Consider the following 24,081-nt stretch of genomic DNA (forward strand, 5'->3'; position numbering starts at 1 on the left):
GTACTTCTACGACAACTAGAATACGCGCAAAATATTGTACATCCGCTTATCATTGGCATGCGACCATACGTCTCGAGTTGAGTCATTGCTAATTAGAAATAGAGACGTGGAATCGGGCACGTACACTCACTGTATTACGTATTACGCTGCCAACTACTACGTCAAAGCGATAGAGAGACTCACGAAAATTTTCAACAACGTATCGTGCATATAATCGAACATCGAAAAGGTTTTCCACGTGATACGGGGTACGAGATTGAGATGTTTCCGTGGACATCAGCCAGTACGAAGCATCGAAGCATAAAAAAATAGACAAGAGTTCAGTTTCCTTCGTGCCGATCCACGAACGCCATTTCTGACTGCGTTAATTCAACTCTGTCTCTGGGTGTTTCCTTCCGAGTCGTTCAACCCGCTTTCCCTTCGCAAACGAGATTCGGGATCCGGTAGAAGTGAATTTTCAATTTACAGAGCATTATCTCGTTACGATTTCTGCGTAAGTTCGAGAGATACGTCGACTCGCGATAGTATTCGTGGCGCAAACACGTCCCCTTGCACGTACGCGTACACCCGTATCCAGGATTACATATTCGTAGGCCTCCTCGCCGGCTTCGAAAAGTAAAACGCGCGCTCGTGTTGCAGCGCCGGCTGCGAGTGCGAGAAGGACAGACGTATAAGTAGGAGAAGGACAGAAATATAGAGAGGTAGCGTGCGCCCGTCGGAGGGACGACAACGGCGCGCATCGATTGGCGCGCTAGCCGTGACCCCCACCATGCTTTCGCTTTCACCCAATGGGGCCTCACTTTCGCGCTCGCCCGCGCGCCGAGCCACGGCAGCCGGCACGCTGTCGTCGCCGGCGCTCAGTGACTGGTGCACCCTACGTGCGAGCAAGTGTTTTTCGTCGTGGACTCTCCGTGTGGCACGAGAGAAAAAGAAAAGAGAAGGAAGCGGAGCCTCGGTGTGCCTCGTGTAGGTTTTGTTGGATCCGTTGTGTCGCCGTCGTCGTCGTCGTCGTCGTCTCCTCTTTCGTTTGAGCGAACCGGGGAACGCGTCACGGAACTTCGATCGAAAATTGCGTTCCACGCTGCGCGCGCTCTGCGCCGGTGACCCTGACATTCGACGGACGAGAGCGAACCGACACATTTGCCCGACCGTGCCGGTTAGAGAATCATCTTTCGTACGATATCGTTGGACACCGAGTATCCGAGGCCTTCGTCGACAATATACGCAGTTTCGAGTACGAACAGTCATCGAGAGACTTAGACTTTGTCGAAACTACCGCGACGTGGCGTCGCGGAACCACGCTGACCTTGACTTTGTTGCACGAAACACATTGCGACGCCACGACCGAAAGACAGATTCTTTTCGAAACCGAGTCGCGCTCGTTTCTTACAGTGATATTTCTTGTAATCGTGCTTGGAGTGACCATTACTTCTTTTTTTCACAAATTCTCCGTGTCGGGAGGAAAGAACATCAGCGAATGACACTTAGTTCCAGCGTGTGTTCGTTCTGTCCCTGATCACCGATCGAACCGGCGCGATTTTTCTCGTTGTGGTGCCCGCCGTTTTTTCTTTCAGTACCAGATACATCCGCTGCGTGTCTCTGCAATTTACTGCGCGCCACTTGGCAAACCATCAAGAAGCCACTCATTGAATGGATGTGCGTGTGACGACGCAACCGAGACGCGGGAAATGCGTGAAGATGAAAGAATAGAATAACCGAGGGGTAACGTGAAAGAAACGAAGTTGTATAACGCTTAGCCGTGCAGAAGTTTACCTCTGATTAGCTATTTTGTCTACGACCGGAGTGTCACTTACCTAGTTTCCCTAGAATCGAGAAAACACGATACGAAGCGTCGGTTTGTGGTTCACAACGGTGTACAACGAGTTGGAAGAGACGGGCCGGTTCGTAAGGGCGGGTTTGACATCGATCCGTGAGGAGGAAGTGATGGCACCGCGGCGTCACGCGAACGGCCACGCTGGTGTACTGATGGAGAACGGCGGTGGAGGAGCCGGTGGCGGTGGTATGAACGACACGATGGAGAACAACCTGCTAACACAGAATCAGACGACCCGTTGCTGCACGCCTACCGGCGAGTGCCTCCGGGGTGACGCTTTAATTCGCTTAAACGCTCTACACGACGCGGTCAAGGTGATGTGCAACAACGATAACTGCCCGATCGGCCAGTTCATGCATCGCGAGTGTTTCGACGCCTGGGAGCAAACCGTGCTTACGTATTTGAAGAGTTGCGGACGCGCCCGTAGCTGGTCCGAGCGACAGCGCCATCAGAATCTTTGGACGAAAAAGGGTTACGATCTGGCCTTTAAAGCGTGCGGCTGTCGTTGCGGACGTGGACATCTGAAGAAAGATCTCGATTGGATGCCACCGGGAACCGGGAACGTTACTGGTAACAGGCAAGACGAGAACGAGGCGAAGAAGAAGAAACGACGCAATCGTCAGAATACCAGACCTACTTTAGCCGTTTCGGCTGGACCACCGAGCCACGGCAATCACGTTTCGACGAATGGTCGCGGTCCAACCGAGGCACAGTTGATCGAATCCGGCCGTGGAAGGGCTGGCTCGCTCTCGTCCAGCACTGGTTCCAGTTCACCACCGGCCACCAGCGAACCCAGCGTTAGCCCCCTTCATCAGCCCCAGGTCATTATGAAGAAGAAGAGCAAGGTTGATTTCTTCAGTGATCGAGCTCGGTGAGTTTTTAACCTTTTTCTGCTTTCTTTTTTATTACTTATCTTCTTCTTATCTTTTATTTTTTTGTGCTGTATAAAGTACTAAATCGAACCTACATTGATACAGCTCTGTTTATCGGTTTATTTACAATCTGATTCTTAAAACAGGGTAATTAATATTATCTTGTGCAATTAAGCTGGATATGCATATGATATATGGTCACTCGTAAAACTTGTACATCTTACAAAAAGTTATTATTACTCAAACGACTTCAATTTGTAAAGTCGATCAACGTGGTTTCCGAAAGACACATCGCACGTGTAATTCGATAACGACGATCGAAACAAGTTGTTTTTTTTAGGAAAGTCAGAACAATTCGCGTGGGATGAAATTTCATCTACGATAGGATTCAAAGTTTAATTTCCATATTTGTATGCATATCCAAGCTTAATGCCCAAATTTGAAACGCATAACCCACGTATACGCAAATCGTAACGTACAATTTGTTTGTCACGATGAACGTCACTGAAGTAGAAAATTAATATCCTGCTTACGCGATGCGAGATGGAGATAGGCGAAAAGTTTTTTAAGTCGGTGGTGACCCTTTGCAATTACGTGAATTTACGCGGCAGAAATTAACCGAGGTTTTTTGAATTGAAAGTGGAAGGGGGAAAAAGTGGTTGGCTTGTTACAAACAATAATTGGCCCGGCGGTCACGATACCGATGGCTTCCTGTGAGGTCCACAACGTGTAAGAATACAATTATCGCGATCCCTTATCAAAGTGGTCACGTTTCTCTCCCACGCAAGCTCTTCTGGCCTCGCTGGTTTACTTTCAGTGACGTCGATAAGAGGAACGTTTCTTTCGAATCGCAGGCTTAATATGTAGTCACTACTAGTTACTCGTTCTCTCCTTCGCGTCATTTTCATCCCACGCCATTAGTCATTTGGTTAAATTGGCAAGGTAACTTCGATAGAACTATCACGCGGAATATATGTTGATACTAGAGCGAACAGAAAAAAAAAATTGAGTGACCTTGACACACTTAATCAGGATATCTCAACCTATATACCGTATTTGATTTATTCCGCTATAAAGAAGTTTCTTTTAATCTTTGCTAAAAGAAATTCATTATTCTTCGATTAATTGCACAGTTTTTAATACGCAGTCTTAAGAATATCCGATTGCTCACGCATAATTTAGCATATCTTATCGACAATTATGAAACAGTAAGAACGAATATTTAGAAATAATCTAATCCCGATAAATATTTATCAGTGTACACTAATAGGTCAGTAGTTTGAAAATAAGTTAGGTTCGTACAATGAGAAGCAACTATGCTTTATAAATTGAACGTAAAATACTCAGATGACCAGATAATTTTCTGACCAAACTGTACGAATCATTTACAGTGGACAACCTGATAAATTAAAAAGTAGAAAGAAACGATACGGAAAAATGTTGCAAGCGCGATTTTGAAAAATTCGTTTTAGAATTTTGCGACTGTCTATTCCTACTACGAAGAAGAATAAATTTTAACGGTAGGCGAATCTCACAGTGGAAAAATATACAATAATGTTCGCCTATGCGTATATATTTGAATATCCTGGCATAAAGATTAAACCGGAACGTCGTATATGTATCTCTAGTTTCCTCTTATGATTCTCATACCTTGGAAGCAAGACAAAAATGATAAACGCGAGGGTAAGAAGGGCGAAGGATTTCGAAGGATTTTCGATATAGAGCTTTTGTCACGCCCTTGAATGTGTCGTGTTAAAGTTCAGCCTCGCGAGAAGCAGCGCGGGGACGATGGAATCGCGTATTTCAGGGGGTTAAAACGTACGAACGTATTCCGTATGGAAAGCACACGCTTCCGTCGTTCCTCCTTTTATAGCGCGATTTCGAAGCTCGTATAAAAAACGCGGCCGGGAATATTTTCATCTCTTGGGCGTTGGAGTTGTTTCGCGTTTGCGGCGTATATATATACGGCTATAAATAATCGCTGTGGAGAAAGGAGAGATAGAGAAAGAGAGAGAGAAAGAACGGTGTTTCGCGAAATACTTTGGTCGAAGGAGCCAGATGGTGGCCAAATGACGGGAAAAGCGGTCTCTCTTGTGCTTCAGAAACCGATAGAAAGAAGAAAACGCACGGAATCTTTGCGAAGTGAAAGGAAGGGTGTCGGATCGAGAAATATAACGCGTATCGGCGACGTTTTCGGTAGGTTCGTTCGAGCGTACAATACCGGCGGCTCTTCGCAAACACGCGATATATTCGGCTACGCAGAAGTTCATGGATGAATTGAGCTGGTAATTCGATCCTCGCTCGCATCTTTGAAAGGACCGGCCGATGATCTAAATCGTAGATAGCCTACTATGCCTCCAGGCGTTTCTTCTCAGGCGACGTTACACTGCCTTTGTCGCTGCCGGTCTTTTAAGAAATCGTAAACACAATGTTCAATCGGTCTTTTTATCCGCGATCTTTCGTTATTCAAACTTTCAGAGATATTTATTCGAATTGGAACGTTGGGCGAAGCGTTAAAAATCAAACGAGCCGTGTGCACGATCGGGAAAGTCTTTTTATGTTACTGCACATGTACTTGCTATTGACTATTCTACCGACGAAACTGTCGCGTTCTTATTTCCACCGAATATCGTTAGCTTATGAATTTTATAATCTTAGAATTTCTTGAAACTTTTCTTAGATTCTGTCCCTTTAGAGACCTTCAGAACATTAAATCTGACTGTCTTACTGAGAGGTCTGCAATTCTCCAATTGTTAGCTTATGAATTTTATAATTCCACCGAATATATTCGTTGCTGTTACGTCTTCGCACGTAAGAGTATATACGGTAATAGCACAGAGCGAAACTCACGAAGCATATAGCGCTATATATTTCAGTGATAATAGGTTTTTCATAGATTATACGATACAACGACTTTCACGAATTGCTTTACTACATCGACAAAAGCAAATTGAGCCCGTGCAAATCGATGCATTCTTAGGAAACTACTAAACCAGCGCGAAAACAGGGGGGTTGAGAACGAAAGAGAGCAAGAAATCAATCGTCCAAGTCGCATATCGTGGCGAGGAAAGTGTCTCTAGACGCGCGTATCGTAGGATATGAATGAACGCGGAGGCCTGTTTTCTCGGACGCGTAAGTCGTTGGACTATGGATTCTATGGGCGTACGGTTATAGGTCGTCTTTTAGAGTTCTCCTGGCGAAGAGAGCAAGGAGAGGAAAAGTGGCAAACAGAGACGATTACGAGGATGCCCCACCCATAGTACGCACACTGGGTATATCCTATATTTAGATCCAGTCTTGGAACTTGTCCTATTTCTGTTTATTTTCCATCGGGTTCGATGGGTAGTCCTCGCTGAAATCTCTTTTCGCTAAACACATCGTACAATGTATGTATCTATCTCTGTATTCATCGGTTACGCGATTCTTTATTTTGACTGGATCCCGTTGACGGCGTTGGATTCGTATCTGGAAACTTTTCTCTTTAATCTTCGTCGTTAACCAGCGAGCATGACGTTTAATAATTCCTCGTACTTTCTCCGTTTTCGACAATGTTATTTCTACGTCGTGCACGAAACCGTGCTTAACGTAAATTGTTGCAACGGTTCACGGTACGGACACTCGGCAATCTGATAAGCCCTTTATCTTGGTGTTTCTCCAAGGTGCAAATTATTTATTTTCCTTGTTATCGACGCGAAATCTCACTTGGTTCCATCAGGGTGTACACAAGGAGCGAGTCCTGAAATTCGTGCATCGTTGGATCCAGGCGTCCCATCACCTTTATCGTGATCGAACCAAGCAACAGGGAGGCGACTATCTCCTTTTTCGTTTCGAACGCGCCGATGCGAATCGCACTGGCAGATATTTCGCAGTTCGTGGTTCACGCGCAGTGAAATGCACCGGTCGACTTGCGGCTCTTCCTCCCCTTTCTCCCTCTCTTTGCTTTCTCACCTATAGATGTACATGTAAGATGGAAATATGCAGAGTGTTTTAAAAAATTGGATCAAACTTCGGGAGCGTTGTAATAGAGGGGTGAGTTGCAGTTTTATTCGTGTCAGAATTTCAAAGAGAAACTGTTATGTTAAGCGTAGAATATCTAAATTGTGTCTGCCGGAAGAGAAAGAAAGACCGCTACGTATTTCTCAAGTTTGATACGAACTTTTTGAAACACCCTGTATATGTACACGTGTCGAACAAGAGATACGAGCTGGTATTGGTTACCATTGGGGGTAATGCGACGAGGATGGTAAAGCGATGGAGGAAGAGAGGAATGGCATAGGATGGTTGAAGAAAGAAGGAGAGAGGGAAAGAAAGAGAGGAGAGAGAGTGCTCGTAGCCTTGACCGTGGCCACCTCCTCAGGGCCAGCGAGCGAAGAGAGGAGCTTGACGCTCTAACAGCCTCCAAGGCCAACTGCATGGAATCACGCCACCGCGATGTATTTAAACGGGCCGAACGCCGGGAATGTTGTTAAAAAGTCCCCCTTTGTAGCTCTTCGGGTTCTTCCATCCTCGGAAGATGGGCACCGCGAGCTTAATCTTCTGGAACTCTATCCTTCGTCTTGTTATTTTCCATCCTTTTCAACTTTCGTGAATTTCTTTTCCTAGGAATTTAAAAATCTCGCAACTTTATTTCGTTGCATCGTTCCTTTGTGCGTAAGACTAAACATGATTATTCACGTTCGTATCGAAAAGTCTCCGCCTATCGTTTTGCGACTTTTCCGCGTATATTTCAAACGTCAAACGATCGAAGATGTCGAGCATCCCCACAAGTATAACGAAAACTGTATTTTGTTAATTTTTGGTGTTGAAATTACGCTCGCAACTAGCCAATCGTCGTAATACTAAAACGACCAATTCCAAATGATTCGCTATCGCCAATTTGTCAATGGTTGCATAGGAAAAAGATCGATTAAAACCATCGATATTATATGATCCGTAATCTCGAATGTATTATCGAATTACGAATTATGCATGGTTCTCTATCTCAAAGAACACTACCGAAGCAAGGAACTCCATCGTGTTGTAATCCTTTATGCTTCGATTAAAAGGACCAACTTCGAGCGATCCATTATCTCGAACACACCATCGAATTGCAAATTGCGAATGGTTCTCCACTGTAAAGAAAACGCACGAGCGGAAGAAGGGGTGTGTTCGGAGCTCTCTCGTTGATATTTCGTCGACATTTTTCCAGGGAGGCGATTCGAATTTATGCCGGTCGTGATTCTTTTTTCATCCAGACTGCTTCGCGATCACCCTCGCGTTATGCCACGCATATAGAGACATTTTGGCGCCGCAACGCGACCTATAAATCCCGCTTTCGCTGAAGTGCGACGAGCCAAGGGGTTTGTTCCTCCCTCGTCGCGTTACTCGCGTTTTAAGCAAAAATAAATAACGACAGTAGAGAGAGGTGGTTGGTAGTGTTACACAGCCGTCTCCACGATCACTCGTTTCTCTCTTTCATTTGAATTCGTTCTTCCTACGCGATTTTCATCCCCTCTTCGTCTCCTCGTCCCATCCTTTGTATCGAATAATTCGTACGAGGGGTGGAAACTCGTGGATCCTTATTTTGCACGCGTTTTACGATCTCATTAGGCTGTTCGTAAGAGGCGGAATACGATATACATATATATGTATATATATATATAATATATATGTAGACGTATCAAAGCATTCGTCGACGAAGAACTTTGATGCTTTACTGCCGCCTACGAATTATCGCTTTGAGGGATCGACCACGGTACCTCGCTTCAAAGGGACTGGCGAACAAGAGTGGATCGCTGGGGGAACTGCCTAACGGTAAATAAGGGATGCACGGAGCTAATGGGAATCAATCTTCAAATTCGAGATCGCGGCTGTTAGCCTAATGGTAATTAAAAACTAGCAGAGACCGAACGCAAGATCCATTCGTCTTTCTACAAATTCCTCGTCGATTGATCCAATCAGGCTGCTGTTTCAATAAATTTCATGCTTTTGAAGGATGCCAAGATTCGGATATCCCGATTGTTCGATGTAGATTTACGGTTAGGGCACCCGGAAAGAGAATGGCACTCGGCGGGAAGAATCATTGAATTTTTGGCGATGCGGTAAAATTCCATGCGCGCTTTCTAGTTTAATTCGCAGTTGAGGGGCAATATCGTCCATGGGGGAGGAACCGTTTTCGAGTGGAATTTCTCAAATTCTTTCGAGCATTTCGTTTACTCGACGGGAAAACACGCTCGTTCGTATAATTCGGCGACTTTCTGCCGAGGTCGGAGAGAGGAATTCTGCTTCGCATAAACTCGAGGGGGGCACCTGTGAATTCTTCGTTTCGTTTCGCGATCTAAAGTTGCACGATTCCTCGAGATCGACGCGTGCGTGTAAGCTTACCAGATAGCGATAACGTGTATACTACTACTACCTGGACGGGAAGCTCGAGTTTGCGGCTGCGTCAGGTAAATGGAAATCGCGAAGACGAAAGGGTTAAAGCGTTTGGAACTACGTACACCGGCTTACGAAAGTACTAGAACACTCATCTGTTTTTATCGTATACGTGGTATAAAATATTTTGAAATTTCACTAACGCTTTAATGACATGATAAATATTTTCATACCGATTAATTATTAGGTCCGAGTATATTAAATTTCGTCTCGTTTCCTAATACTTTTACACGACTACAAAAATTTGATAATACGAAATATAGAATTTTATACAAAAGCACTTCGCTGGAAAAGGACGCCGTGACCAAGTACTCTTTGCATCCACTAAATTATGCATTACAAAGATACGAAAATTCATTCAAATTACGAGTAAGTTTGAAGAGTAGTTTATTACAAACCTGTTAAAACGAAGTGACAAATGTTGGTCAGACTGCAAATGGTCGATCGAGACTATACAATGTTTACGTTTTGTGATACGTAACACGTACGATTCAGGTGAATCTCAGCGCGAAAAGTGAGAACGAGTGAAACATCTCGCCCCGTCGTCTTTAAGATATCCTTGGGGCGGTTCGTCGGCCCGAAGGGTCGGGGTTCAGGGTCAATCCCCGAACTCGTCCTTCCTATCCCGGATCCCTTTTCTTTCGGCTTATTTCCACTATTACTTCGCGATTCCACGTAATGACCGTTTTCCACCGCAGAACCACGCGACAGAAACGCTTCCGCTCGGTGAGCAGCACGCGACGATCCCCTCCGACGATGAATAATTGCTTCTACTCCTAGTACAGACATAAGCAACTACGTTGATGTTCGACTACATGATTACTTGGCACATCTCGTGAGCATCGACATTAATTATTCCTTAAATATTCATAGTTATTTATCTACCACTTAAACACGACAATGTGTACCACTTATCGTAACCAGGAATTGAATTTCGCGGATAGAAAAGCTGTTTTAGATCTTGTTCCCAGCGCTTAAGATACACAACGTGTCTAAAACAATTAAGGATTTGGTACGGATAAGATCAGTGGACATTTTAATACGTAGTAGGTATTAATAGCTAATGATTTTGTCGATCGGTAAGATTATTTTTGCCTTACAGCTTTTACAGCAATGCTTCCAAGTATGTAGCTTAAGCTGATAAAATTCAAAGGTTTGACGGAAGTTAAATAATTGCTTTATTTGCAATTATCTTTTAATATAGCAACCAAAATCAGTGTTTTGCCGGGGCAACGAAAGTGCATCACTCCAGCACTAACGAAGCTTTAAGCCGTCTATGCTTATGTATTATTTTTTGTAATCATGTCCAAAGTATAATTACAAAGTTTGGCTGTAAAATCAGGTCTGGCACACTGTATATAATATATACATAAATGCATACACGATGGCAACAACCCTGACATTTCAACTCGATTATTATGCAGTCGCAATCGAATGGGGTCGTATCGGTTACGAGTTATTCATTTCGTAATTGTTCGATTCGATTTACAAAGCGGTGGTACAGAGGAGCGAAAGAAAGAGAGAGAGGGGGGGGGGGACTGAGGTTAATCGAGTCGTCGATAACTGAAAATAGAATTTTTACGGATCGACTGCTATCGGAAATTTCACCGCTCGTCCACCAAACAACCGACGCTGTTTGTTTTTCCATTTAATATGGTTTTTTATTCCACCGCCTAGCCACCGTGTGCACTCGTTTCAGGAATAAGAACAGTACTTGTATCGAGTATTTGGACATTCCCAAATTATTGCAAATATATAAAATATCTATTTGTTATTTGTAATTCCGTTGCCATGCGAGCCAAGAATGATTTCCTGTTATTCCTTGTAATCGTAGTAGTTAACCTAATTGTATAAAATATACTTTCAAAATAAAACTAGTTAATCTAATTTTGATCTCTGATTTTATCTCGGGCAAGCGTATAGAGTTAGCGACGAGCTTATTTCAATTAAATCGTACGTCGGGAGGTTAGTATTAAGTGGCGTAAATTAAGTGGTCGAAACATGACAAATAATTGAAGAAGATGAAAATTGATTCTGAAAAGACACTCGAGTTAAGAGACTGCAGACAATGTGTAAAGTTAGCATCTTAAAGCAATTGAAATACGTGTACTCCACGATGTAGTTTATATAGATTTTATGAAGTGTCAGCTATTCGTTACAGATAAATATGTAGTCAGATGTACTCAGATAGATATGCAGTCTCAATTTCGGTTTAACAGAACATTTGATCTCAGTTATGGCAAAAGGGCACGGCACTAACGATAGAAAAACGTAAAATTTATATGTAATATATAATAAAAATATCAGCCTTTTCGCACAATTCCATTAGATGGCTAAATACTTATGGAAGGTGGTAATGTATAGTCTACCCTTGCTACGAAGCGAAACGTATGCGTTTCGAAAGGGGCGCCGACATTAATACGTAGCTTCGCTTCTCGTTGGCAATTATCGTACGATTAAATACGATCATGCGAGTATAATTTGAAAGCCAGCGGCTACAATTTACCTCGTTACGCGTTTGCATTCTGCTCTCGAACGGTCTCGTGCAATTAAAGAATAATACCAAGCCTATACTTCGGGGGACGATAAAAGAGCCGAAAACGAAGCTAACCGAAAGAATGAAAATCTCGTAAACGTTGGTTTTGTTGCTTCTTAATTGTAATCGTGACATTTACTGGCCATAAGAGCACGATTTACGTGTTCCTTCTTATGGAACAGAATAAGAATTCGAAATAATTGTTCCATAAATATTTGTTCTCGTTTAGTGATTTCTTTTGGGTAAATCGGAGTGAAATGCCATCAAGGTTCGTACGATCGATACCTTCTAATTGTACAACAGGACATTTTTTCAAACGTACCGTTAGTGTAACTTCATTGAAATAAATTGCCCCTTTCTGCGTGTATTTAATTTTCGTCGTTCGCCTTGTTTCTCTTTCTCTTCTTTGGTCGTTGTAAAATATTTCAAGTAAAATAAACGAGATGCTTCGTATCGAATTCCAAAGCCAAACATCTATATATTGTTATATGTATATTATTCCCAATATATTAATATCTACCGAGATAATTTTTATTTCGAGTTGTATAAACTTAATAAAAACAGCAGGGTTAAGGAAAACTCTCCCTATATTCTCTGGGTTCTCTACGCTCCATTATGCCTCTATTCTTCTACGCTGATGCGTAATTTCAACGCGTCTAGTTAAGGCTGACGGTTTTTCTCGAACGAAACGCGCGGTTATATCGTCGCGGTGAGCGGGAAAGTTTATAAAGGGATTAAACTTTATTATATCAGGCTGCTCAGCAGGGTTACCGTGAACTTCAAATTTTCACCCCCGAGTTCACCTCTGATTCCCTGGTGTTGCTCTTCGTTCATGGTATATCGCGGTTAATAATAACAGGGCGACTTTATTATCGGCGCATTTTTAACCAGTCAATTTAGCCAAGTTCTTTTTCCCCTCTCCTTTTCTCGTAACAGAAAAAGGAGGGAAGTATACAGGTTCGCGAATGTATTCAAACACACGTAGGTACCTTTTATGAATACATTCTATGTGTTATACGAAACATTTTCACGCATCGTTAGCGTTGTAATGGGACAGATTTGTCATGATCGTATCGGTAAATTTTGAAAGAAATTTGAAAGTGCATTCTGTGAGACCATCTTTAGTAGCAATTATAATATACGTATGATAACTATTCACGCGGTATACTAGTAGTTTTTCATTAAACGTTGCAATAAATGTCTTGTAATTTTTATATATGATTTTGCAATGGTTTAATAAATTTTGTCAACATAATGACGGTAGACGTGCGTTATTAGGATGCTAATGAAACTACAAAATCTTTTTATATAACACCGTACAGATTAGGATGTAAAAGATTTTCATGGCAAGTGTTCACATACTTTCACGGAGCAGGGTATGTACACGAAGATTACGAGTTTAACGGCGAAACACTCGCATGATTCATCGAGTAATCAGCGCGTGGTACGGTTAGGTGTTTAAAAATAAATGGATTGCAGCCGATGTCGAGCGTGTTAAAATTAACCGTGCGAAATCCAAGTTCGGTACTGGGAACGCGAATTGTTTCTCTTGACAATTAACGCGAGCGTGGTAATAAAGAAACTTAATTCAGAACTTTCATTACCAAAGGGACCAAGAAAAACGAGGTTCGTAACCAGTGGCCTCTTTCGTTCCGCTCTTTTCGAAGGAACTCACGCAACGCGAATGCGGTCGAGTGCAGACGCATTCGTAACGAGGTGTTTGTCAAATTTATGCAAATGAGATTCGAATCGCATAAAGCCGGTATAAAACAACGTGCCTCCCCGAACGTTATTAACATTCATGAACGCCGAAACTCGCTCTTTCTTCTCGCGTCTTTCTTCCTTTTTCCCCCTTTCCTCGTTGCCCATTTCCATCGAACGAACGAAATATCGTTTCATCGTGTTTTTCCGCTCTTTTCTTTTACATATTTTTTCTTCCTGTCGGGATCGAACTGAAGTTTCAACGACGACAAATTACGACAGATCGACTCTGTCGCGGCAACGCGATAAATACGGGTCGAACCCACGGCTGTTTCGACGTTCACGATACGCAACCGAGTGTTTTATTGCAAAAATGTTTATCTGGCCGACACGAAATGTTACGAGGGAACCGGTTCGACCGGTTCCATTGCCGACCACTTTCGGGAATCGGAAACAAATGTCGACCGATATAGAAATCTGGCCGATAATAAGTTTCGCCCGGTCCGAGAACCGGCTGTGTAGCCCATGGGAAACGGTTTACCTAGTCGGATTTGCGATTCACGTGAATGATTATAAAACCACCGAAACGAGTCTCGTTTGACGTTTAATATCTGATCCATCGGAATTTCTAATGCTCACGATAAAGCGAAATACCAAGCGACTTAATGGCTTATCGCGGTTACGTAGTATGTTCTTATCGTTCCTTTTAATATATTCGCTGCTTCTTAAATTACGACTATTCCATTCTGGAGTTGCGTTTCTTCCCTATAAATGACTTTATTATAAATAATAACGACGCATTCACGAAAGGGTAGGAAGGTGAACGTAATTATCAAAATCCATAAAAACGAAGATAATAAGTAGTAAAAGAAATAGTAACGAGAATACGACGCGTTTATAAAAATATAAATTTCAAAGTATGATGTCGCGTAAATGATCGTACTCTACAAATAATAATAAAAGTAATAAAAAAAAATCAGTGGAAAAGGAATTTAATTATACGTAATTAACGAGATTATTGTAATGCCAAGTATCTGATTTCTTTACAAAGTAAGATTGCAAATGAGATAATAATTTTCAAGCGTTTGAACGATTTTTTAATCGTTAACCGTTTCACATAATTTTTGGATAAGTGGCCTTATACTTACGAGGGGGAATGTATTGACGTATATATTCGTCAAGAATAGGTCGTCGGAGAATCTGTCGGAGGATTTGGTAAATTGACGTGTGATCCCGAGGGGGCTTGTCGGGGTCGCGAAGCGTTTTTCCTTTAAATTCTACCGCTCGGCGAGTCCATCTCTTTCTGAACGTATTTATACGTGCAGACGGAGATCCAACTATTGCATTAGTGTTCATAGAGACGAAGAGACGAGTCTAGGAATATTCTAACAGCGTCAGAAGCGAACAATGTCAAGCGTATAAATGTATAATGCGGCCGTCTACCATGGATAACAAGAGCTGCTGGGTAGCCGTGACAGTGAGCAGCGAGATTTAATTTGAAAAGCCCGTCAAAGATTTCGCGAATAATTCTCTCCCGATTCCCCTTATCCGCTGCTATGTTAATTAAACCTCCATTAACTTTTTGCGGCATATTAAGGATCGTATTAAAAATCCGTTCGGACGTGAACGTGATTTTTCCATTGTAAGAAAGAAAGGACCGTTCTCCCGTAGGGGACCACTTTCCAGTGACGCACAGTCTTGACAGAATCTCGATGTGTACTCTCGTCCATAAATATAGTAACGTAGGATTATTCGAGTCACCTAAACTTGGCTATTTTAAAATTCAATCTTGAACTTGGAAGCGAGGGAGACTGGAAGAAGTTTGCTCGGAACCTGAAATTGTTTATAGCATGCATAGAATAATAAAATGTCAACGTTGAATATAGAAAGTGAAAGTAGCAGTGGGAAGACACGACGGATATAGACAAGAAGAGAATTCTATTATATGAAATTGATGACATAGTTGTTACGATCATCGTATTACATATGCGAATATTTCAAACGGGACAATAATTCTGAAGGGTTTATTTCAATTTTCTTAAGCGTTTCGATACTTACGAATGGAGGAGTAGATTTCTTCTATTCTTTGGACGTCGACTCGCTGCTACATTTCTCTTTCTCTACGAATTACCAACTTTTTCCTCGACCAAACGACCGAAGAAAGGGAAGGCACAAGAGATAGGGAAGGAAACGGATAAAAGGAAAAAAAGGAATAGCATTTGCAGCTACTTCCGCAGGAACAAAGACCGTTCACTCGTGCTTTATGTATACCTTGGAGGTGCACTGTGAATCCATATTTACGGGAACCCGCTATCTTTCGTTTCCTACGTTGCTCGCCTTTCTACGCTTTTCCGAGCTTCCTCGCGTCTTTTTCTCTCTTGTACGTTCGCTAAGGTTAGAAGCTGGCTCAGCGAAAGAAAACAAAAAGAATCGAGAAGATGGAGAGAAATTTTTTCGCTCTCCTTCGCTTATTTCTTTAACAGCATCGTGTGCTGTATATCGCGCGTAGTCAAGTGTAAATTATTACGGGCCTGAGGGTGGTTTACTGCTAATTGGTTTGTTAACGTCGTGTTTACCTCTCTCGAGACGCCGATTTTTCTTCCTTTCCTCGTCCTGTTCCTTCCTTCGAGTTAAGAGGAGAATTGGCCTCTATTGCGAGTGAATAGCTACCCGAGCTTCTTTTTCGTGCTCATTTCTCGAAACATCAAACGACTAAAAGATGGTCGATTTACTGGAAAACAGTTCAGCCGGCTATTTTTCTCCATTCTAATTTACCGGTTATTATTATTTTCCACCTACTTTGATTCCTTCTTCGAGAACAGGAAAATAAAAGATACGATCGAACTTTGGACTACGCGATCTCAATTAACGTGGATTTTTCTCTTGACAAATTTCAAATCGCTTTATTTGCTTCGCCTTACTATAGAAACATAAGAACAATATACGATACATATACATATGCATAGCGTACAAAATAGAATTTTCAACCAGCGGCACCGATGTCGTACTCGAGTCTGCGAGAAGTAAAAAATTGCGCATGGACTCTAGTATCGCAAATTTCCACGTTATTTAAGGGTATGATGCGATACTCGCTTAAATTCCAATAGAATAGTCTCGATTAAATTCGACCGATATAGCTAGTCCCTCTATTTAACGGAGACTGAAACGCGAAAGAGAAACGAGGAGAACAACAGCAAGGTTAATAGAGCAGCGCTGTGTTTACTGGGAACGAATCGTGGTCGGTAGGGATCGTTCGAATTATATACCTGGAACAATGACGCCAGCCGGTGTATCTCGACTTTAAATACAAAATTCGTTTCGACTTACGTAACACGATTATGCGAGAATTCGCAAAACATACACGCGGACCATTACGAAACCGATTGGTCTCGACGACTGGATGGCGCCGCAGTGGATTTCGAATGGGTTAACCCGTTCGCAACTTCTGTGGGTCCCTATCGCACCACTAGAAGGAATTTTTTAATTAGAGACGACGGACAAAGGTTGCCTGCACCGTTGTGCGAGAGTCTCATAATAGCCCATGCCCTTTCGACGAATTACACCGAGCAAGCTGGAATCCTCACGACGCCATTTTTTTCTTTTCTTTTTTCGTTCCGCACTGCTTTCTTCCAGTCATTTCTAATTTTCAGCCCGCTTCTTCGACCGTACTTGGGACAGAAACTATCGTAGGAATCTACAAAATCCCAAAACATTCTCTACTAAGAGTATTTGTCGGTAGATAATTAACTTCTAGACGGTTGAAGTAGGATTCGGGAATTGCAAGCATTTCTGTTATTATCCTCGAAGATTCTTACTCGAGCGTAGATAATAGAGAGACCTAGATCGGATCATTGTCGTACAGTAAAATGAGAAACGTTTATCAGAAAATAATCTCGACTGATCTTTTCGTTACTACGAGAACGTAACGAAAATTCTTGTTATTTAAACGTTTAAACACTTGTTATTGAAAGATACGTAGGTAGATTGCAAGGTAAGAAGATCGTAAAGAAACTTCAAATACCGCGATAAATTTTTATTGTATTTTTACGTTACAAAATTATCGTCAACGATAATAGGATTGACGCGTAGGAGCTTTACGCGTATGCCAGAAATCGAAAGCATTTTAGGAATTTACAGAACCCAAAAAGATTCTCAGCAAAGACCACTCGCAGGTAGGCAATCAGCCCCATAGACCATCGAACTAAATCTAGAAATCGTTTCTATCGTTACCTGCAAAGATTCTCCGATTCGCCCAGAAGTAGATAACCGAATGGAGACTCGCCTAGCAGGATATGAAATCTGGCTCATAACCAACTGGTTGCTCGCGGAAACTTCCTTTAAACGAGCGAATACTCTAAAGCGGAGCCGCGCCAGGGAATAAGTTTGAAGCCATTTTCTGAAACTCTGTCCGTGGATTCGCGTTCTCTCCGGTCGTTTGAACGTGTCAGACGCGTAATCCAGAGATTCGTTGCGCGTATAACTGCGTACGAGCAAACTCGGGGCGGATTAACCAGTGGACGAGTATTCGCGTAATCCTCTCGCTCTCTTCGACCCTTAGATTCGTTCGACCCGTTATCACAACGGGGATAAGTCCCTGTACAAGGAGCGCCTTATACCTGGTCCTTACGGTTCTTCCGTGACACACGACCGGACTCCATTTCGGTTTATTGGACGTTGGGATCCGTGTCAACCTCGTCCGTGGCGTTCTCTGCGTGCTCGTGTTGTACCTGCGTCGCTTCCCAGTTTCTCTTTCGGTCGAACGTGACCGTGGACCGAGTTTTAGAAACCAGTTTTATCGTTTCTCGAACACAGTAACGTCTCCTTTGGTCGCTTGGGACCCACTCGCGTGCGTAAACCACGGATCGTTATCGCGAGAGGTTGGAAGAAACGCTTGCGAATCGCTTAATTTCTGGTAATCAAGGCGCTTGCCTTTTCTCTTTTCTGCCGATGACAAACTACGATGAGAACTTTGACGTATGAATTTTCTTCTCGCTACGCAACAAAGGATCTTACCTGAAAGTTACAATCATCGAGATTCTTACAAGTTGACAGATGTGAAAATTTGGATTGGGAAATACGAATATGAAAACTAGATTGTTCTTTGGCGCTAGACATTGTTGCTACAAACTGCATACTTCTTGTACGCGCTTCGTCTCTTTATACGTTTTATTCGTGTATTTTATGCTTTCTGTATAATTATATTAATAGGACTCGTAGTATTCGTAATGTACAACAGAGACAATGAAATAATATCTTTCCTATATATTTCTGTATCTGTTTGCTAGCTCGGTTTTAATATCAAAGGACGAGAGGTTTGTACAGACGGATATAAACATTTTGGGAAGCGTATCGAGAAGACGTAGGGTATATACTAAAGGGAGGAATCGAGCAAACAGAGGTACGTCTCCTTCGGGATAATTATTTGTAAACTCGCCATTATATTCCCCGAAATACTTGTGTTTTCCCCACAGTGCTTTCCTCTCCCGAGGCGTGTTTGCCCTGACGGGTGTATCGACGCAAAAACCTCGTCGTCATTGCAGTCTCTGGAGGCAAATAAACGTTCTATTGCGATTATCGACTGATTCTCCCAGGAACGCGCATGGTGGCTCGGTTTACTTTGCTTTACCCTCTCGATTTGGCCGGTTCCTGGCATCGGTGACAAGTCACTCGAGTTGCACAAAGCGTGTAACGATTTGGACGACGCGATGCCTGTGTTGTTGTCCCCCTTTTGCTCCGCTCTGCTCTGCTCTTCTCTGCTCTGCTTCCGAGAGGGCGACTCCTGAATCTGACACGTAAAATCGCACGCTTTCAAGCTACACGGCCCCGTTGCTTCATGTCGGTAGCGACATAGTGTCAAAGGCAGCTCGCGACAAAGGGTGCGCAGCGTGGACAGGACTTGACGAAATGCTTGCCGAGGAAGACCTTTTTGTCCCTTTCTACGTCGGCTCGCGAAAGTAATCGGACACTCGCCGTCGAAAATTTTGATGGGTATATTACGTGCGCTATATGGACGATTTTGTAATTCTATCGGTACTTTAATGACAAACGACAATCGCGATTACGTCGGTAAACCCCGAAACGAATACAAAAATATACAGATATTGAAAATTCTTGTAAGATATTTGTGAACGTTTGTCGAGCTTCTAAAACCTATGGAAACTTTCGACTTCTAAATTTATCAAAACTTTCACGATAACCAAACGTCCGTAACGTAATACAAAGGCCAAAAGTTTTCTACGCTTCGAGCCATGTTTCAAGCGATTCGAATCTTTCGTCAGCTATACGGATTCGAAAGGACTCGAAGCGTTTCGGATCCCATGACTAATTGTATGGTAATTTCGATCGAAGCGTCGAACTACTAATTAAAGGCCAAGGCAGAAAAAGAAAATAAAGGTAAACGAACTGCAAAGGTGGAGAGAGTGAGAGAAAGAAAAGGTTGTTCGATTGTGCGAACGATTTCATAAAACGACGACAAGCCGCGAAAACAACTCACCGCTATAAATGATAAGGATCTGGCATAATATTAGCCGAGCAAACAAATTTCGATCGGCTGAATCAAACACGCTGGCTTTTAAACGCGACACGCTCTCGCGGTTCTATTTTAAATCCGAGGGAACGATGGATGGCTTTCTACAAGCTACGCGATTAAATCACAGCAGAATACAGCAGTATTATGGCGTTAAGTGGTTAGTGGAATTTTGCTACGGTAATCCTTTGCACTCGGTATGCAAGTTACGCTGTCACGATTCTTTATGTTCCATACGACCTTTCATAAAAATTTCTTTCGCGATTTCCAACGAAATCTTCTTCTCGAACGTTTAAACGCAAAAGATCGACGATGGTAACTAATAATAATTACAAAATAGACGCTGCCGGCGATATCTTGTTAAAATATTCATCTTGGATCAACCAGATTTTCCCGAAGCTTCCGAAAAATCGAAGGATAATTCTATTTCCAAACAAGAGTTTGTCCTTCCACGAACCGACCAGATTATACCACAGCTACAACTTAAGGAAGCGATCAAGTGCGAATGATCCTAAACAACTAGGAAAACTCCACCGGAGGCGTCGAACTTTTAGTTTACCCTACGACAAAACTACTCTGGCTCTTCCTAACGTCCAAATTATTATCCCATGTTTTCTTCTGTGAAAGAATTGTCCCCAGCTTAGTATCATTCGTGTATTCAGGTTCCATGGCGAACCCTTCCCCCTCTATCGGACCAAGTATCCGTGTCCAGTGGAAAAGCCGAAGGATATTTCTCGGGAAGAGTGACCGTTTGTATATCGAGGGAGAAACGCGTGTCTGTAAATATGTACACTGTGTACACTCCGAATCGGCGATAGCTACAGTGATTCACGAAAGTATCTCCGTGCACGCATAGAAAATTTGTACGTGTATTATACAAAGGACTCTGAAATTTCATTAATACTACGACGAGACGCGATAATTGCGACCATCTTGGTATGTAACTGATCGTTCTTCCCCTGTAGTCTTCAAATACAATAGCGTGCAAATACTTTTTATAGCCGTCGTACAACTCACGTGGTGAAGCGGACTCGAGAAGATCAGGATTGTCGATTCGGTGCACGTATCAGTGACCGGTGTCGGCCCACGATTCTTCTCTCTCGCATTGACAGTCGTGAAAGTTAGTTTTTTTCTTTGCTCGCGCCTCTCCATTCCGCATACTTACATATGTATGTCTTCCTATTAATAGGAAGCCTCAAACCGACCGGAAGAACCGGTCTTCGCGATTCCTCCGTATATTTTATCCATTCTTGTAGCGACTCCTCCGAATGCTCCGCTCTCGTCCACTCTTCGAACGTGTTATCCGACTATTCAGTGCGTGTATACACAGATTAATACGCATAGTTTTCCGTTTGAACGCGAAAGCTTGACCTAATCGGCGGGCCATCTAATTGCCTTTCAGCGTATGAAGCTGATGTAGCGAAAATGGCCTGTAAAGAAGTAGCTAAACGCATCTCTTTCTGGTCTTGCGTAAATAGGGAATCTTGCTTGTTCTTCCGTCGACGATCTTTCTCATAGACGAGGTTCGTGAATCCTGACTACGTTATTAAATCGAGAATACAACTCGTGTGTTTCGTTTTTTACGGCGCAACAGTTATATCAGAATTGTCCCTTTAATCGATCTTGGGGACAAACGTGTACTTTTCCAGCCACTTCGTAATTTGAAAATTATTTCTCGTTGTATCAAAGTGTTGTACACTGTAAAAAAAGTTGAAATTGAAAAAGATTCGATTACGCGTAGGAAACCGTTACGAACATCGATAGTTTGGTGTGATATACAGACCAAAGGGTCAGGGTCTCGTTTCCAGTCTAGTGGAAATTATCGATCGATGTTTTCTGGCCACGCGGGGCAACCAACACTTTCCACCGTTCACACGGTACAGGAGCGAAAGAGTTTTCTGTATACGGATCTGTTATGAAAAGCTTGTAAAAGTACCTCAGGACAATCAGGACGATGGTTCATTGTGTCAGAGTTCCTTCTTGAGAATGGACTTTCCATTATCGTCGTTCGACTCATTAGCGCACACCTGCGAGTTGCTTTGGAAGAATTCGAAGCCGTTGGTTACTCACCTCTGCCCATCTTAACTGTCTAAAGAGAGTGAGTGCGGTGCTCGGAGGAAATTGCAGCTGGCAGCTGCTCCACAGCCTCCTTAGTAAGATCCTCACGTCCTTCGTAAGTAATTCGTGAAGCGAATCCCGCCAGTCTCATCCTCCTAGCTAGCTAGCGAGGACGTTGTGACTGCAGAACTCTTCAGGATTATTCGCTTTGCAACTTTGTGACAACTTGTCGATCGAAACAATACGTTGCAGCTCATACGCATTTTCGTTTAGTCTGTTGATCGCTTTGGTCGACCACTGCAGAGAGACAGAAACTTTCGGAATAATAATTTTCACGGTTATTTGAAGAACGACAAAGTCGTTATGCGAACGACAGACGAGATAATACGTGAAATACTTTGATACTTTGGTATTAAAAATGACGTTGTTTCTTATTCTACTTATCTTTCGAACTTTCACTTATATACTATAGATATACTTGTTTTAAGTTTAACAGATTCGTCGATAGAAATTTGTTCTGACGCTATTCTGTCTGTGAAAATACATTGCCTCGACCTTATTGACGTAGAAGTATTATCAGGCTGTAGAAGCCGATAATCGGTGCCGCTATCTGACAGTACACAGCTCGGTACCTAATGCGAACTCGTGACATTGTCGTGATGCGCGTTTCAGCGTGATTCCTCTTTTACCCATCGCGCGTGTTGCGTCAGAGATACGCGTGTCGAGGGTCGTGTCACGCGCGAACACCAACCATCATTATCCGCCGTCATCGACGTCAGTTTCGTATCATTCTACGTAATATCAACCCTGTGAGTGCTCGCTAAAATCGTAGCCTTCTTCGAAGACGATCGAACTGTTTATAAAATTTCAATATGTTTTACATAACATGTACGATATGGGATAAACATACGATAAGATAAGCGGTGAAATATTTTCGTGAGTCAATGTATTGGAATATGTTATCTTATTTATATCTACAATAAGCAAACTAATCGTCGTAAGCATCTCAAATTGCCCTCACGATGTTCTGTCGTCGCTTGAGCAATGTACCGATGTTAACACTTAACAGTTAAATACGCGACACGATGAAGAACGACGAGAAGAAAGAACGAAAAAGAACGGAGGAACGAGATACTGTCATGGAGAATAGGAACGGAACGACATCTGAGTCAGGAAACTTCTTATCGCTTGTGTTTAACTGCGCAAAAATGCTCCAAGTGAAAAACATCGTTAATACTTCGGTCAGCATAGTCAGCTCTCGTTCTCTTCTTCGCAACAACACGAACACTTCTACACTTTTTTTTTTCTTCTTTCTCCGCCACCATCTTCATCCGACCCCTTTTTGTAAAACCGAGTCTGCGTATGAAACTATACCTGTGTAAACAAGTCGTTTATCGACTATAAATACGAACGAGTTGGACATGTGTACGCAGGTGTCTCGTGGGTCACGCGTGCCCCAACCAGGAGTAGCAGGCTGTCGCGTGTTTCTTCAGCGCGAAAATGACGGTGGCTGATTCTTCGTTCGCTAAATAGGAACGCTATGATATAGCTTGGTCGTAAATTTAAGGTATTACGAAGCGATACCCATTGATGTTGCCGCGCTTAGACGTGTTTTGTACGAGCGCGTATAATTTTGGCATGTGAAAGTTATCTGCGTATATTTACAGATATTTCACTTTCAAATTTTTTTTCCTACTGTCGGTCCCCTATATCTTATAGAAGAAACAGAAAAAACAATTTCGAGTCGACGCTTCCTGGCTCCCTGCTGCTTTTGAATTCCTTCGTTCTCGTGTCGATTTCTTCGAAAACCAGCTCCTTATTGACTTTAGAACCGTGCCACGTAGTTTCTACCTGATATACCACATTTTTGATGATTCCATTTATTCTGCTAAACTACCACTATTTCGAGAAACTTAATTAAAAGTCGAGGTTGTGATGGTTTGACACTTTTCGTCCTGGCAATTTGCATACGCTGGCATACAGTGGCACACTGTGACGTCCTTCTGTGCTAAACGCAACAGTGGGTCGAATTTTGGACGAGAATTGCCGGTGCCGAAAGCGACGCGATAGGCAAATAGATTGATTAAAATTCCAAGGATGTGCTCGCTTGGCCTTCAAAAGCTTAACAAGCTGCGGCCCG

At 42.7% G+C, this 24,081-nt stretch overlaps 1 protein-coding gene across 1 annotated transcript in view; it reads left to right on the forward strand.

Moving 5' to 3' along the window:
- The first annotated feature begins 862 nt into the window (after positions 1-862).
- LOC117209951 (headcase protein-like) overlaps positions 863-24,081 on the forward strand; it is a 28,460-nt gene continuing 5,241 nt past the window's right edge. Inside the window, exon 1 of the mRNA XM_033452440.1 lies at positions 863-2,705. Coding sequence (XP_033308331.1) covers positions 1,945-2,705 — 761 coding nt within the window. The 5' untranslated portion in view covers positions 863-1,944. The remainder of the gene's footprint in view (positions 2,706-24,081) is intronic.

This window comes from Bombus bifarius, unplaced genomic scaffold, assembly GCF_011952205.1.
Source record: "Bombus bifarius isolate JDL3187 unplaced genomic scaffold, Bbif_JDL3187 scf7180000007968, whole genome shotgun sequence".
Classification (NCBI taxonomy): Eukaryota; Metazoa; Arthropoda; class Insecta; order Hymenoptera; family Apidae; genus Bombus; species Bombus bifarius.